This window comes from Triticum aestivum, chromosome 1D (assembly GCF_018294505.1).
Source record: "Triticum aestivum cultivar Chinese Spring chromosome 1D, IWGSC CS RefSeq v2.1, whole genome shotgun sequence".
NCBI lineage: Eukaryota > Viridiplantae > Streptophyta > Magnoliopsida > Poales > Poaceae > Triticum > Triticum aestivum.
The window spans coordinates 114,810,787-114,826,156 of NC_057796.1; the positions used below are offsets into that span (position 1 = coordinate 114,810,787).

General features: G+C 43.9%; 1 protein-coding gene across 1 annotated transcript in view; it reads left to right on the top strand.

The window, feature by feature from the left end:
* LOC123180660 (DNA-directed RNA polymerase III subunit 1) overlaps nt 1–14,790 on the top strand; it is a 35,161-nt gene extending 20,371 nt beyond the window's left edge. Inside the window, exons 11-28 of the mRNA XM_044592744.1 lie at nt 4,564–4,600; nt 4,684–4,824; nt 4,921–5,109; nt 5,511–5,739; nt 6,536–6,629; nt 8,331–8,565; nt 9,136–9,327; nt 10,174–10,272; nt 11,048–11,251; nt 11,345–11,617; nt 12,104–12,251; nt 12,546–12,697; nt 13,249–13,401; nt 13,481–13,597; nt 13,668–13,753; nt 13,861–14,065; nt 14,162–14,364; nt 14,525–14,790. Coding sequence (XP_044448679.1) covers nt 4,564–4,600; nt 4,684–4,824; nt 4,921–5,109; nt 5,511–5,739; nt 6,536–6,629; nt 8,331–8,565; nt 9,136–9,327; nt 10,174–10,272; nt 11,048–11,251; nt 11,345–11,617; nt 12,104–12,251; nt 12,546–12,697; nt 13,249–13,401; nt 13,481–13,597; nt 13,668–13,753; nt 13,861–14,065; nt 14,162–14,364; nt 14,525–14,576 — 2,809 coding nt within the window. The 3' untranslated portion in view covers nt 14,577–14,790. The remainder of the gene's footprint in view (nt 1–4,563; nt 4,601–4,683; nt 4,825–4,920; nt 5,110–5,510; nt 5,740–6,535; nt 6,630–8,330; nt 8,566–9,135; nt 9,328–10,173; nt 10,273–11,047; nt 11,252–11,344; nt 11,618–12,103; nt 12,252–12,545; nt 12,698–13,248; nt 13,402–13,480; nt 13,598–13,667; nt 13,754–13,860; nt 14,066–14,161; nt 14,365–14,524) is intronic.
* The last annotated feature ends 580 nt before the right edge of the window (nt 14,791–15,370 follow it).

Here is a 15,370-nt window from a genome sequence, read left to right on the forward strand (position 1 = left end):
TATCATCAGCGTACTGCAAAATGGACACACCCCCATCAACTAGGTTAGGCACCAAGCCACCTACCTGACCGGCGTCCTTTGCCCTGCCTATGAGAATTGCCAACATATCAACCACAATGTTGAACAAAATAGGGGACATTGGATCTCCTTGCCTCAGGCCTTTGTGTGTCTGGAAATAATGCCCTATATCATCATTTACTTTAATTCCAACACTACCTTTTTGCGTAAAGGATTCTACCTGGCGTCGCCAAGCCTCATCAAAACCCTTCATGCGTAAGGCCTGTTGAAGGAATGGCCATTTGACTTTGTCATACGCTTTTTCGAAATCCACTTTGAAAACAACCCCATCCAGCTTTTTCGTGTGGATTTCATGGAGCGTTTCATGAAGGACCACAACCCCCTCAAGGATGTTCCTGTCCGGCATGAAGGCAGTTTGGGTAGGCTGCACAACAGCATGCGCGATCTGTGAGAGCCTATTGGTCCCGACCTTGGTGAAAATTTTGAAACTAACATTAAGAAGACAGATTGGCCTGAATTGCTCAATTCTCACAGCCTCTGTTTTCTTAGGAAGAAGGGTGATCTTTCCAAAATTTAGCTGAAAAAGATGAAGCTGTCCAGCAAACAGATCATTGAACAAAGGCAACAAATCCCCTTTAATGATATGCCAACATTTATAGAACTCCGCTGGAAATCCATCTGGGCCCGGCGCTTTGTTATTTTTCATTTGCGAAACGGCCTCAAGTACCTCTTTCTCGGAAAAAGGAGCCGTCAGAATATCATTCTCCACAGCTGTGAGCTGAGGAACATCCTCAACCCTGGACTCATCCAGAGACACACAGTTATTTTCTGGAGGGCCAAACAACTGCTTATAGTACTCAGTTATGTACAATTTTAGGTTTTCCTGTCCTACAATTGTACCCTCATCTTGCTCAAGCTGAAAGATCCTCTTCTTTCGATGCTTACCATTAGCAATCATGTGAAAGAATTGAGTGTTCGCGTCCCCCTGGACTACTCGCCGGACCTTGGCCCGCAACGCCCACTTCAACTCTTCTTCCCTAAGAAGTTCTTTCAGCCTCAATTCCGCGTCAAGCTTGGCATGAAGCTCCGCGGCCGGCAGTATCGTGGTTTCTGCTTTTACATCCAGGGACTGAATAAGGGAAGAAGCCTTTCCTTTTCAACCTTATAAATCCCGCTAAGATGCTTAGCCCATCCACGCAGGAAACTCCTCAAGTGCCTAATCTTATTCTGCCAGCGCTGAAGCGCAGTCTTTCCTCCTGAATCCTTAGCCCACTCTCTAGCCACGAGATCAAGGAAGCCTTCACGTTCAAACCAAGCCATCTCAAAGGAGAACACATTCTTGTTCCCCAGGTGGGAGGGCTCACCAGAGTCCACAAATAGCGGCGTGTGGTCAGAGATACCACGGGACAGGGCCTGGACTGTTACTAGAGGGAAACTTCTGTTCCCAATCGACACTGGCCAACACTCGATCCAACTTCTCATATGTCGGATTTGGCAGCGCATTAGCCCAGGTGAATTTTCTGCCCGAGAGCTCAATTTCTCTCAGGTTCAAACTTTCAATGATAGTATTGAACATGAACGACCATCTGTCGTCAAAGTTATCATTGTTCTTATCCTCACGCCTTCTAATAATATTGAAATCACCCCCCACCAGGATAGGCAACTGCTCGGAACCACAAATCCGAACGAGATCAGCCAAGAATTCGGGCTTGAGCTCGGGCTGCGCAGCCCCATATACCGCAACCAGAGCCCAATTAAACCCATCTTCCTTCGACCGCACCCGGAACTTGACTGCAAAGTCACCCATAACCACACTGCGAACCTCAAGCGTTTCGCACCTAACGCCGAGTAAGATTCCACCCGATCTCCCTCTCGGCGGCAAGCAATGCCAATCAAATTCTATACCCCCCGACAAAGAATTTAGAAATTGAGGCGCAAAATTATCTCTACCCGTCTCCAATAGAGCGATAAAATCTAAATGATGCTCGACAGACGCCTCAGCAAGAAACCTTCTTTTGGCCAAGTCCCTTAGACCTCTGCTATTCCAAAAGATTCCTTTCATAGTTCATCATGGAATGTTTTTGCCGAACGAATCCTAGCACTCCTACGCACTGCGGACACCGGGTATACCTTCCGTTTCCACTTGCGCTTTGGGATAGTTTGACTCTGCAACTGGTCCTCACAACCAGTGTCAGAAGGGCTTGCCAAAACTATCTCAGTAGAATCATCCTCTACATCCGCCTCAGAACTAGGTGGCATAAGATCCGCACAAAAATTGTCGAGCACCCTGACCCCGAGCGCATCAACCTCAGAATCACACATGGGTTTAATAGCCGCAATATTGCGAATCATCTCTAAGGCCCGCTCAGCCTCTAGATCTAGTAGATCATTAATAGAATTAGAATTTTCAGTGCCATTACTACCTAGATGAAACTCCTAATTGATTTGCATTATCAACAATCTCATCATTTGAAAAATGCAAAATGGAATTAGAAGTATTGACCGACATACCAGTAGTGACCTCCACATCACGAAGCTTGGCCGCCCTCATGGCGCACCGCTGCTGAATGTCGTCCACATCCGGATGTGCCTGGAGACGGTCACTCACCCGGCGCCCCTCAGACATCGGATCTTGAATCCCACCAAACACAATGACCTCCTCCCGAGAGATCGCGGTTGGGGTACGGCCTCCTGCCTCACCCCAACCCGCAGTCCGATCGACCTGCAGGGGCTCCCCCACAGCCTCGCCAGAAGGTGGACGGGACGCCTGGCGCGCCCCACAAGACGGGGCCGGCAACGAGGATGGTGGAGGCAGAACAAGGGCCGCCCGCCCTAGCTCCCCACCCAGCACCGGTGAAGCCACCACCACAGGAGAAAGCTCCGAGGCCACCTGCCCCGAGCCCTCTCCCGAAGGCAAAGCCGGCACCAACCGAAAGGAAGACGCAACGGGAGAGGAGGTATCCGAGGCCTCCTGCCCCGGACCTCCTCCCAACGAAGAAGAGGACACGGGAGCCACCTGCCCCGCATCCCCTTCCTTAGCAGAAAGAGAGCAACCTGAAGCCGCCTGCCCTAGGGCTCCTCCCGACACGCCAGGCCCGAGAAGCTGCGTCATCTCCCGAGGGGGAACCGCGCGCTGAGCAGAAAAGGGAGTGGCCACCTGTCGACTCACCTCCTCCTCCCCCTAGACCGAAAGTGATGGAACCCCAATATCCCCAGTACTCGAATCCACAACATCCTGAAACCCCAAAGCAGGCAAAGCGAGCTCAAAAGCCTCCTCGGACTCAACCCGATCGCTCCACAACCTCGGTGGTGCAGAAGAAGGCTCGAAGGACCCAAATCTCAGAGTCGTCGAAGGCACCGAGGAGGGTTGGGCAGCTCTATCCCCGGTCGTCGCGGTCTCGGACCCCGGCCCCTTGGACAGCTGTCCTCCAGAGTCCTCGACCGGCGGTTCCTGTACTCCCGCGCCACCGTCACCCTCGTGCATATCAACGTCAGACTCGTGAGCCGGCGCAGCCAGAAGGCTCTCGTCCTCAAACTCAATAACCAGATTATAAATCCTGCCTCGATAAGCCCACTTAACCACTTCCGGCACATATTCAACGTTCAGAATACTGACCAGAACCCGAGCAATCCCGTGAGCTCTGGTGAAAGCCATGTCCACACGCTCAGGCTTCCCCACAAGAATGCCCAAGCTGGCCACAACCCGAGCATCCTGCAGCGGTGTGGAAGGTGCCCCGGAAAAACGCAACCACGCCTGCGTAAGCGGTGTGCCCTGAGGCTCAACAAGCTTCCATTCCTGAAACTCAAGGATGCCATCAGTACCTGGCACCTTACACATCCCAAAACTCAACAACCTCTGCAGATCCTCTATGGAAGGGCACTCAACCCTGAACATCTTATCATCAAGACTGACAAGGTCCCACTGGAAATCCCCAGGGGCCAGCTCTCGAAGCCTTGCACGATCTGTGTCTCAGACACCTCCCCTCTGGTGACCTTGACAATCCCCGTGGTCAGACTCGGAGACTCGTCAGGAACCTCATGCTCAGTCGGAGACTCGAAAAAAGTTAGCTCAGCACAGTATACTCCATACATCATGAGTGATGGTGCCTGATCGCGCAGTAACGGACAATCCCCAGATTCGTGTGCCAGTTTACCGCAGGTATCACATAACCGCGCCACACACTCCGCAATGAAGTGGCCCTTGTCTCCGCAACGATAACAAAGCATCTTTTCCTTTCTGCGCGCCCACTTGGACGCTCTATCAGACTCAGCCCTGTCCATCATCTCCACGGACACATCAGTCATAACCTCGTTCTCAGGAACCGGAGCAGAAGCAAGAGCCGTCACCACCTCCATAGCGTGACCGGTCAACACAGGCTCCTCGGCAGCCCCGCTATCAGTCGTCTGCTCGACAACAACCGGTGGTGGCGGCGGACGTGGACGGTACCGGCCCCCTCGCCCGCCCCGACCACCACGATGTCCGCGGAAACCACCACGCTGTCTAGAATCCGGGCCAGAAGCACCCTCAACAAAGCCACCCTAGGGACCCAGCTTGCATAGAATGTCAATTATGTCACACAGGGTACAATTTGCTCCATACCACACCATTACTTGCTGTACTAAATAATTTGTCTAACGTTTCATTACATTTGTATTTAAATACAGGCAAGGATAATTCCCTGGAGAACATTAAGATTTAATGAGTCTGTTTGTAACCCTTATAATGCTGATTTTGATGGAGATGAGATGAATTTGCATGTCCCACAGACAGAGGAAGCTCGTACTGAAGCATTTATGCTTATGGGGGTAGCACTTGCTAGCTCTTCTTTGCTACAGTTTAACGTTTTTGTTATGCTTTTTGATGCACAAAACTGATTTGGTAACAAATATTTATTTTTGCAGGTTCAGAATAATCTATGTACCTCTAAGAATGGAGAAATACTGGTTGCTTCCACACAAGACTTTTTGACCTCGTCTTTTCTAGTCACAAGGAAAGATACCTTCTATGACAGATCTTATTTTACTCTCTTGTGTTCATATCTTGGTGATGCAATGGAAAATATTGATCTCCCAACACCAGCCTTAATTAAGGTAATATTTCTAAACTAGCTTTCTGCGGCTACATGTTATCCTCGATTTAATGTTCCTTGCAAATATAAAATTGGTTCTGTAAAAAGTTGTGTTGTTTGTGCTTCTACTGGTGTAGTTAAGAGGAGATGCATGGTAAATTAGCTAGTAGAATATTGTTGAACACTAATATGGGAAATGAGACATCCTTGCTCGTGTGCTCTCTACGTATAATAACTAGTTTGGTCTATTAGACGAGTTATTACTAACGCCTTTTTCTATGCATAACAAAAGACAACAAATAGAGCATCAATTATATTTTCCTCTGTGAAATCCTTTTTTTCCGTATGCACGTTTGTCCATGTTAGCCTTCTTACTAAAGTTTTGACCCATGTATGAATATTGACCATGTTCTTTTTTTGCAGCCTATTGAGATTTGGACTGGCAAGCAATTATTCAGTGTGTTAATACGTCCTAACGCGTGTACAAAGGTGTTTCTGAATCTTACCGTTGAAGAGAAAATTTACATGAAACTTAAAGAACGTGACAAAAAGGCGATTACAGTTTTGGAAGAGACAATGTGTCCGAATGATGGTTTTGTCTACTTCCGAAACAGTGAGCTTTTATGTGGGCAAGTTGGCAAGAAAACTTTGGGTGAGAAAACTAGTGATGGATTTGCTAAAAATGCCTTTAATAAGCTTATTTTGATTTCTGATTTCATGATTCATCTCAAGAACCATTGCTTGGGGTTAGAAGGCTGAACTGCTATTGTAGTTTTGTATGCATCTTCCTAGTAAACTGTTCAGTTTGTACAGCAGTATTTTTCTTTTTCATTATAATGCTTCGTATTGTTTTACATTTTGAGTAATGAAAATTGTTTATTTGATGTTGGAATGGTAGTATTTCATCTTGCCTCATAAAATGAGCTATGCACGTCCCACCTGAGCAGCTTAAGAAGCGAACCTGTGATTAGTCCACCTTACCGTGCTCCACTTCTGTAGAAAGTTAAACTTAACTCTGCAATGATAATCTTTTGCCTATTACAAATTAAATTGGGAAATTCTATGCAAAGTTTAGGATGTAATTTGAGAAAGCTTAGGATGGGTCCTTGAACGTTCCAAGTTATCTGCTGTCTGAAACAAAGTATTGCATGATTGTATCTGAACACCGATTTTATTATGGGTATCCTGTATCCAGGTCATTCTAGATTCTAGAACAATGTGTACTGCGTTCTTTGAATGTTTCCTTCTTCTTTAGGATTTTGTTACCCAGCCATAACTCTGAGATGTTTTAATCTCATGAATCACTCCATAAACCACATATAATAAATGATGTGCCTTTTGTCATCCATGTTTGTAAAAATCACTGTTTGCCTGTGCTAATTTTTGAATTTTCATATTTCTTGACATATTTCGAAGCAAACAAAGTTTTATTGGATTTTTATCTCCAGGTAATGGGAATAACGAGGGCATGTTCCCTGTTCTTATAAGAGATTATAATTCTCATGCTGCAGCGAGCTGTATGAATTGTTTGGCAAAGTTTAGGTGAGGCTTGTTTTATGATTTGTACAATTCACGTTATCTTTCTTGGTTATTAGTAATTTGGTGTCGTATCGGTAATTTGCTCCTATGTGCTTGCTCAGTTGGAGAATGAGAATGGAAGGACATCCTCTTTACTCCCTTTTAGCATGTAAACTTGTCTTTTTTTTCGAAAAGAAGGTTGAAACCCCTGGCCTCTGCATCCAAGGATGCATGCAGCCATCATTATTAAATTATTATTCAACAAAACCTGGCGGAACAAATACATGCCATCTTCTTGGCGACCTTTGTTGCTACACCTACAAGCTTGATGATATGCCTTGACCCGGCACCAACATACACCATCCAACCCGATGGCCTTGCCAAGCCGCCCCATGGAGAGCCGAGAGCACCAACCGGCCTAGCAGACCCTTAGCATGCACCACATGCACACTCTCTACAATCCGCCACCACCATCTTCCGCCGTCTCATCTTTAGGAGGGATCAATGAATTGACCTTGCCAGACCCAACTGCCGTCGACACCACCGTGACGCCAGACAGCGTCACCACCCTGCGCGCGTACATCCACATGCTTCCATCGCCAAGACTCAACTGCGCCACGCCGCCAAGACCCACCATCGTCGATGCGGTAGATGCAACACCACGCCGCCAAGACCCACCATTGTCGATGTGGTAGACGCAACACCACTCCACCTTTTGGCCCCTCCAGCCAGCACCTCCTCCAAAACGATGCCCCCAGAAGGGAAAACGGCAGCAAAGGCGCCGACATTATTCGATCCGGGAGACCCAGATCTAGGCTTTCCCCTGAAGTAGACCGAGCGAGCTGACACAGACTGCAACGATGACGCCTCGACAAGGAAACGATGTCAAAGACGGCGCCATCGTCCGCCATGGCCGAAGTTGTGATGATTTTCACCGGCATCCGCGTTACCCCGACTCCGCAGCTGACTGGATCAGCGTGGAGCCGCGCCGTGAAGATGCACGCGGCCGCCGAAACGCCGGTAGAGGACCTCCAGCCGCACCTCACCGACCCCTCCACACGCCGCTGGCTGGCCAAGGGCCACACCGCGACGGATCTGAACGGGGATCAGATCCACAAACCACCAACCATCTCTTGAGAGCACGCCGGAGACCGATCCCCATTGACCCTCTGGCCATGGAGGCGATCGCCGTCGCCGCCCGACCAGGGGACTCCATCCTGGCTGCCGCGCTCGGTGGTCCAGCGACGACCACCCGCCTTCCCGGAGAGGATCTCCTGTAGGTGGCCCATGAGACCGCCGGGGATCAGATCCCCGCCGCCCCCATCATGGGCGCCACGCGGCCTAGTCCGGCAGCGGCCTCCGGGAGCGGCGAGGAGAGAGAGATTGGGAGGAGGGTGGCGGTGGCCGGCTAGGGTCGCGGAAAGAGGAGGATCACGGGAGGAAGATGAGATTGGGACTTGGGTGGTGGCGGCCGTCTAGGTTTAAGTTGTCTATCCATCTTATATCTCTCATTTAGGTTTCAGAGATCATGGTTGGTGAAAACTTTGCCCAATTTCTTCATATATCTGTCTATCTCATTGGAATTTTTCAGGCTCTGAATTATAGTTGCTCACTCGCATCATGTTGTCAAATTGTTGTGTGAAATTAGTACGTGAAATTTTTTTTCCACTAAAAGAAGTGCATGAAATATTGTTCTGATCCATGTTGCATACTTTTCACCTGCAGTGCAAGATTTATAGGGAATCATGGTTTCTCAATTGGTGTGGATGATGTCCAACCAGGAGAAAGTTTAAATCAGAAAAAGAAAATAACAATAGATGAAGGGTATGAAAAATGCCATGAGCTTATTGCCCTATATTCCAAAGGTGACCTCATACCGCAACCTGGTTGCAACAGAGCTCAAACACTGGAGTCTCAGATATCTTGTCTTCTAAATAAGTTAAGAGAAACGGCTGGAGATGTAAGTTAACCAATTAGCTTGTGAATTATCTCTAATCTGAATCTGATCCTTCTTGTTGTATTGCATATAGTATACAAGTTCAAAATATAGTGTCAGTGAAGGATGACCACCTTTCAGTCTTATATTTGTTATAAATTTTTTGGAAATTATCACAACTTTGCACATGCCAGACCCTGAAATGCAAACCTCCCTTTTTTATGTGAAAACCTCTTCTCTGTTTCTCTTTTTTATTAGCTAGGCAGTTTTGTTTTCCTTGCTTGCTTTTTAGCTTCTATATTAGGTTGCAGTCACTTGGGTGGCTTTGTGTACTTGTCGCCTTATTTATCGGTTTCTCTAATACAAGGTAACACACTTTAGGTGCGTTTTAGAGATAAATCATCACAACTATGCAGTGTTACTGAGTTAAATTCTCTTGTATGGATGTTCTCATCACTAGCCTAATTTTAAGTGAGGTTTTAGTGAAAAAAATTGATGGATGCATTAATTCAGTCCAGTGACTAACCCAGTATGTCCATTTTGACTTCACCATACTTGTGTACTGAATGACTTGAGTTGGAACTTATTTTTCAGGATTGTATGAGTACGCTTCACTGGAGGAACAGCCCATTGATTATGTCTCAGTGTGGATCTAAAGGTTCTCCAATCAATATTAGTCAGATGGTTGTATGTGTTGGACAACAATCAGTTGGAGGACGCCGTGCCCCAAACGGTTTTATAGATCGAACACTTCCCCACTTTCCTATTAATTCAAAGACCCCTGCGGTAAGAACAGGTCTTAAAAATATGATTTGCTTAGGCAACCATTTCTTGTGTTGGCTATCCCTAATTCTGTTCCAATAAAAGAAGTTCTGCAAATGTTATGAACCTACTGAAACCACACACTGCCATCTTATGATGTTTTGTAACTTCCTAACTGAGCACTCCAATTGATATCAGCTCCTTTTCATATGCCATATACTACGATACCTAAAACTTTGCTGAATGGTGAGGCAAAACTTTGCTTGTTGAGGATGGTCCGTCAATTCTATTGCGTGATATCTTGAAGAAAGGGGACTTTCAGGTCAAGATTAGCTCAGTACCATCCTAAGATGCATAAATTTAAATATCCCATTGACTTTGAGGATGACTTGTACGGCGTGTACATTGGATGATATTTTCGAACATTGTGTTCTCTCGATGATATATTTTTTTTCTCAAGAAAACGCAAAAGACTTTTGCGTTTCATTGCATTGAAAAGATAGAAGTTTGTTACAATCTTCCTAAGAGGCCAAGATCATGCAAAAGCAGTGGATTTTCCATACGCTAGATTTTTGCGTTTCATCTTACCCACCACCTGGGATGTACACTAGATTTTTCTCTCGATGATATTGATAAATGTTGCCATTTGTTTTGCAGTAGTGGTAGTATTTTCCGTACACTATTACATGATAGGACATTTTTAGTCTGAATTATTCTACATGTATATTTATCTCTGTTGCAGTGACTTTTTACCTTCTACTCGTGGCAACTGCCATTTTATTTGTATTCAGTGCATAAAAATCAGCATATTTTTACAGTGCAAATGTATGTTTTCTTCGGGTAAGTTATTATTTTGTCATTCATTTGCAGGCGAAAGGTTTTGTTGCTAATTCCTTCTATACGGGTTTGACTGCTACTGAGTTTTTCTTCCATACGATGGGTGGACGAGAAGGTCTCGTTGACACAGCGGTATGTCTAAACTTAGACCATCTTTTGGTTCCATACTTGCATGTCTCCAACTTTGTACTCTATCTCAGCTTCTTTTGTTATGGTTGCTTAAATTTGTACTTTGCTGTGTATGCTACCCAGTTCAATCAATGGTGTTTCTAATTGAGCCAGCCTAGTAGCTTGGCTTGTGCAAGTTAAACAAGACCAGAGCATAACCCTTCAGCATATACTAGTTATTTCTGTAAGGCCTTGTTCCATTGAGAAGGTCTGGCAGGGATTAAGAGGGACTAGCAGGGCATGTAGCTCAATTCCCTGCCAATCACTCTTAATCCATGGCAATCCCTGCCAAACCAAACAAGGCCGAAAGGGAAAGAGCAATCCCAGGCTCCCAGCCCCCTCAAAAGGCAAGGTGGAGCTAAGAAGATAAAACATCAAAGTACTGACACCTAGAGTAGCATATGCATCAACAGATTGTTTTCAATATCAGCAACCTACCAACTACAACAGACTTCAACAACTACTTGATATCTCTATAGACTACCAATGTGAAATTATGATACTGTACCAATTTGAAGGCCTATTTACAGAAATGGATGAACTACAACATGTTTTATTTTATACTAACTTGGTGTGGATCCGCTATGACATGTCTTATTTTATCTTGACTGAGGTGGAAACGGTTGGGCACTGCCAGTTGACTCCATGTGCCTACTGGATATTCGAATCTTTTTTGGATTTAATTTTTAGTAGGTATCTGATATATGTTTGTTCCTTCCGTTTGGACTTGTAATCATAGGTCAAAACAGCAGAAACTGGATATATGTCCCGCAGACTAATGAAGGGTCTTGAAGATCTCTCAGTTTTCTATGATCAGACTGTCCGTAATGCTAGCGGCGGTATTGTTCAGTTTGTCTATGGAGATGATGGTATGGATCCTGTAAAGATGGAAGGAAAAGGTGGCCGTCCCTTAAATTTGGACCAATTGTTTATGAAAGTCATGGTTAGTTTTAACATGCATGAATACTTCTTAGGTTGACGAAGATAAGGGTTCCTTGTGCTCTGAGCATTGATCAGTGACGATTTAACTTTGTAGGCCACATGTCCGCAAAGGGGACATGACACGTTATCTCCAGAGTTAATCTTGCAAATGCTTAATGATAAGCTCTCCGGACAAGATGCCTCATCTGGTGGTTGTAGTGATAAGTTCAAGGAGATGTTAAGAAAATTCTTTGAGGACCGCATCAAAATGCTTAGAAGCACATGGAGAGCGCTTCAACTAGATGAAGATCGTGTGGGAAAGAGGGACTCTAGCATTGAAGAACGCGTTGCTGCTGATATTTCTGGCATATCTGCGAAACAACTGCAGGTGTGTATGAAATCTTGCATGTACTAAATCATCATTATTTTACCAAACTACTGTAATCTTAGGCACGTCACCTATGATTGTGTATCTGCAAGATGAAACTATATTTTGTGCAGTAAAATGTTCCATCAAGTAGATCATTGTGGTAACGTTATATTGTTGTGGTTATTAAGTGACTGCATTTCTAAAAACATCAAAGCCCTTTGAAAGTCGGCCTGTGGGTAGAAACAGTGGCATTTTAGTAAGGTCATGGTCTATAGTTATCTGCACATCTGCAACCTTTAGGACTATCTCATTCTAGTCCACCAAATGCTGACCAATGAGAGCCCTACAAAAGTCAGCATGTGGGTAGAAAGTAAAACAGTGGCATTCTTGTGACGAACAATTTTAAATAACCGGGGGTACAAGGATTTTTTTATCAGTTTGTTTGTGCATTTTGTTCTTCTGTGGTTCTGCTATATGATTATTATATCCTTTTTCCTGGCACAGGTTTTCTTGGACACTTGCTTATCTCGTTATCACTCAAAAATAATCGAAGCAGGAGCATCAATTGGGGCAATTGGGGCACAGAGTATTGGAGAGCCTGGGACCCAAATGACATTGAAAACCTTCCATTTTGCAGGAGTAGCTAGCATGAGTATCCTTCCTTTACTTTGTATTTAAATAAAATGGTATAGTTATTGTGGCATGTTAATGATGTGGAAGTGGGAGCTTTACTTTATTTTCTGAAACTTATCATTAGGGGGCTACTACGATTTATTATCTAATGAGTATGATAAAAACTTTCAACAATACATACAAAGAAGTTTTATGGTTACTGTTGATATGGTAGGGCTCTATGGCATACAAAATGCAGAAATATAAATATAGGATGTTGAATCTACTACAGTTAAATATCCTTCAAAGATTTGTTTCCTTAAGAACAACAAAGATGTTACTCTTGGAGTTCCCCGCATTAAGGAAATCATCAATGCTGTTAAAAAGATAAGCACACCAATTATCACTACAGAACTTTTGTCTGAGCAGGATGAGTTATTTGCAGCCAAAGTGAAATGTTCTATTGAGAAAGTAGTGCTGGGTGAGGTAAGTTATTCAGATAATTATATTCTTTTGAATTTGTATATGCACTTAAAGGAAATTTGTCTGCTTGCATTTTGCTCTGGGTATTGTTAAACATGTCACATAAATTTAGTGCATTCATAGTTACAAAGAATTGTCATTTGGCATTCCCCCAGGCATTAAATATACATGCACTTCATCAATCTTTGGGCTTTGCTATGGATGCAAAATCTTCGATTTGTTGTTTGGCTGTCTAGCAAATATATTATAAAAATATTCATGTATGTGTTTTATGAGCTATGTATAGATAATGTTTACAATTTGTTAGTTTAATATAACAAGTCTTGCATTATTATGTGTGAATTTGCATATGCTGGTTTGAGCCGAGATTGTTGAATGTTTTAGTTTGTGTAGTCATGTTTCTTTGCATGAACTCAAAATGAAGAAAAAGATCTGCGCATGCTATATGTCCTGTGCATTTTTTTTCTTCGTAAAGGAGGTTGAAACCCCGGCATAACAGATAACTTTTGTAAGGAAGCACTCAACTTGACGAGAAACCTTGTTATGTTCAACAGGTGGCAGCAGCCATAAAGATTGTCTTAAGATCAAACCAGCCACATTTGGTTGTTGAACTCGATATGCAGCGCACAGAAAGGTACATGGGAATCTCTTCTGACACTGTGCAGCTGTCAATACTAAATGATCCAAAAATAAAGTTAAAGTCTGAGGTATGAACAAAGCTCTGTGGTTGCGTAATATGCCCAACATTTTCTCTGCAATTGTAAATATGATACATCATATTTACAGCATGTTCGTGTCATCGATGAAACCAAGTTGAGAATATATCCAACTGGAACAGATAAGTCCAAACTTCAGCTTGAGCTGCACAATCTCAAATCGATGCTTCCAAAACTGATTGTAAAGGTAGACGAAGTATGAGGTAAATTTTCTTCCATTATGATGATGTAGCTGACCTTCCTATTGATCAATTCAGGGCATTTCAACTGTTGAAAGAGCTGTTGTCAACCCTGTTTTAAGACGCGATGGAACTTTCGACAGATACAACCTGTTGGTTGAAGGGTAAGGATTCTTATTTATTGCTTCTGTAATTGTTTATAAGCCTCACTGTGACTTCTTCAATGCTAGTCTGAGATGAAATATGCCAATCAAACAATTTTTTATTGCAGAACAAACCTCCTGAAAGTTTTGGGTACTCCTGGAGTTGATGCTAAGAGAACAAAAAGTAACCACATTTTGGAAGTGAACAAAACACTTGGAATTGAAGCTGCAAGGAGATCTATCATTGATGAAATTCGGTATACCTTTGAAAATAACAACATGATGATTGATCTGAGACATATGATGCTTCTGGCAGACCTGATGACATACAAGGTTTGTAGAGTCATCTTACACTGATCACCATTTTAATCATCCATCCATCTGCCTCAAGGCTGATTAATAACTGTGCATGTGCTGCCGGTATCGCAGGGCGAAATTTTGGGCATCACGGCTGGTGGCATCGCGAAGATGAAAAGCAGCGTGCTGATGCTGTCTTCATTCGAGAGAGCTTCGGAGCATCTCTTCAATGCTTCGTACGCTGGTCGCGAGGATCAGATAGAGGGAGTTAGTGAATGCATCATCATGGGCATACCCAAGCAACTCGGCACTGGTATCCTCAAAGTCAGGCAAAGGTACGTGTAATGTATTGCCCTCAACTTTTACTGTTGCAAAAGAACACCTGTCTAAATTTAATTACTCCTGTTTTGGACGGCACTGTATTTTCATTGTTATGTGATGCAATCCTTAACCAAACAGACAAGATTAAATGGGTGGCATTTATTTTCCTTGCAGGCTCCAGGATTTGCCTGAATTCAAGTACCAGCCTGATCCAATTCTACTGTGAGATCGAAGAAGCTTGGATTTGGGGATGCATGGCATAGGACTGTACTTTCTTTACAGCTCGTTTGGCACCCCTCATTTCATGTGGTAGAAATGAAATGAAATCTATGTTAGGATTTCATTTGGTTGACATGGAAATCCAATTGCAAAAAACTTGTTTGGCTGCTACAAGGATTTGTAAATTGCAATGACTCCCATATCATGATGTTTGACTGTCATTTTGGCAAGAATTGATAAAGCCACGCATAGTTTGGCTTAAAAAATGAGATGTACCAAGTTGCGGCACACAATCTTTCATATAAGAAGCAGCTCCATAAAGCACAAATCCACATACTCAAATTCAATTACAACTGCAATGCCCATCTCCGTAGAGCACAAAATGCAGTCTTATAACAGAAAAACAAAGCTTCAAGACTTCAAAGTTAGTACTAAGCAAGGTTTGGAAGACAGAATACTACAACTTGTCATCACAAGTGTATTTTTTCGATAAAGGGTGGATTTTATTGGCTCAAAAAGGACCATCAAGAGGAACAAACCCTAAGAGCACGGCCTCTGCATAGCTAGAATGCACATAGCCAACACCAATGCACGCACACACAAAATACGCCTGCAATGGGAAGTCATACAAGATCAAAGCTATGTGTCGCTATTACCGAATCCAACCACCAATGCTAGAATCTAAGTTTTCACCCTGAAGAATCAATCGGAGCATATCTAAGCAATGCCTTCAACAAGGTAACAACGTAAAAAATATCACCATTGCCAGGTATAACCAGCTCGGGCCAGACCTAGGCTTTC